Genomic DNA, 2,023 nt, shown 5'->3' with positions numbered 1-2,023 from the left:
AGACTAAGAAATTTTGCATCAGTGAACACATAACAGAAAAGAAAACAAAACCTCAAATCAATTTACTAAGCTTCCACTTGAGTTTTAAGATGAGCAAATTGAACCCCAATCAATCAGGAGAAAAGAAATGATAATGATCAGAAAGAAATAAAATTGAAAATAGAAAAACAAGAAAAGCAACGAAATAAAAAGTTGTTTTTTTTAAAAGATCAATAAAACTAAAAACCTCTAATAGACTGATCAAGAATTAAAAAGGAGACACAAATTATCAATATCAGCAATTAAAGAAGAGACCTTACTCAAATTCATGTAGACATTACAAGGTTATTAAGAAAATACTATAAACAATTGTACTTAGTTATGTGAAAAAATGGCTGCATCCCATTTTGTATCACTTTGCCAAGGGGTTTCAACCGTCCTGAAGGCTTACAGAGGATTAGTAACTTCTCAGGTCCCTACTAGTTCAGGGTTTACAGTTGGTTTGTTGCCCAAGAATACATCATATGTCACATCTTTTCACCAGTGTAGATCACTTCATATGACGTTGTCAAGAAAAGGACTAGAAGAATTTTTTGATGACCCAAAGAACTGGAGAAAAGAAAAAGTAAAATCTGGAGCTCCATGGACATGTCAGCAGTTAAGGAACAAAAGTAATGAAGATTTACATAAACTCTGGTATGTTCTACTGAAAGAAAGAAATATGCTTCTAACTCTAGAACAGGAGGCCAAGCAGCAGAGATTACCAATGCCAAGTCCAGAGAGGCTGGAAAAGGGGTTGATCCTATGGATGCATTAGATAAAGTTGTCCAGGAAAGAGAAGATGTCCTAAGGCTTCTTCAGACTGGTCAAGAAAATGCTAGGCCTGGTGCTTGGAGAAGAGACACCTTTGGATGAATCATCTGGCACAAGTTCAAGCAGTGGCCCATACCTTGGTACCCAAATAAACAATACAATAGAAAACGATTCTTCACAATGCCCTATGTGGACCGTTTTGTCAGACTAAGACTTGAGAAACATATCCGCAGTGAATCAAAGAAGAAAAGTTTAAAGAAAAAGCAAGAAAAATTTCTTCAAGAAAAGTTTCCACATCTTTCTGAAGCCCAGAAGTCAAGTCTTGCCTAAGATGTCTGAACTCTTAATATTTTGTTTTTCAGGAGTAATAGTCTACATATAAAAGTAAATACACATTATGTGGTTTATAAAGAACTTGCTTTTTTCAGTAAATGACTTAAGTTTATGTACTATTTGTTCTAAGTGTTCATTTAAGGTAGAGTGCTAATTCTGGAAGTGGTCTCACTTCTACTAAATTATTAAAAATCAAGTAAAATATTCAGATTAAATTCCCTTTCTATAAATTGACATCTAAGCAATTTTAATAAAACCTGCTGAGTGTAAAAGTGATGTCAGCTGCTATAACATAGGCAATAAAGTAGGGTTTTTTTTTCTTCCAATTTAAAAAAAAAAGAAAATACTATAAACAATCGTATGTTAATAAATTCAACCAGACAGCTATGGATAGGCAAATGGGAAAATACCCACAACCATACATAGGTTTGGCAGACTATATTCCTACATATGTATTTTTATTTGCTATAAAAATGTTCATATGCAGTTTAAATGCAATTCAAGCCCACCAGCCACTCTGCAAAAGGAAGATGGGTAATCTACTTCCATAAAGATTTACCACCTTGGAAAACCAATGGGGGTTGCTATGAGTTGGAACTGACTCATGGCAGTGGGTTTGGGGTTTTTTGGAGGCAAAGTTAAAATAACTTCTTAGTCACAAATAAGCACCTTGAGGGAGTGGGTTGCTGGGCCTGCAGACTGGCTACCATGGTACAAAAAGGGCAAGGAGGCCACATGTTCTGACCTCCTCTAATCCCACAAGAGGAAGTCAGAATCACCATCAATAGCCCAAGGCCTATTCCTGTGGGGCCAGACATGCTGCCTCCCTCCAGCCCTTTCTCCAACCGTTCCTCCCAAAGCACCCACCACCTCTCTCCTGGGTTCAATAATTCACTGC

The 2,023-nt window shown here is 36.6% G+C and overlaps 1 protein-coding gene across 1 annotated transcript; it reads left to right on the top strand.

The window, feature by feature from the left end:
- Positions 1-370: 370 nt before the first annotated feature.
- Positions 371-1,122, top strand: LOC103196398 (39S ribosomal protein L47, mitochondrial-like). The gene is given in 2 exon segments (XM_042780848.1): positions 371-770; positions 773-1,122. Coding segments are annotated over 2 exon segments (750 nt in total).
- Positions 1,123-2,023: the final 901 nt, after the last annotated feature.

This window comes from Orycteropus afer, unplaced genomic scaffold (assembly GCF_000298275.1).
Source record: "Orycteropus afer afer isolate SDZICR_OR568_19922 unplaced genomic scaffold, OryAfe1.0 scaffold00065, whole genome shotgun sequence".
Taxonomy (NCBI): Eukaryota; Metazoa; Chordata; class Mammalia; order Tubulidentata; family Orycteropodidae; genus Orycteropus; species Orycteropus afer.
Note: the sequence above shows the minus strand (reverse complement) of the source record. Positions and strands in the feature narration are given on the sequence as shown.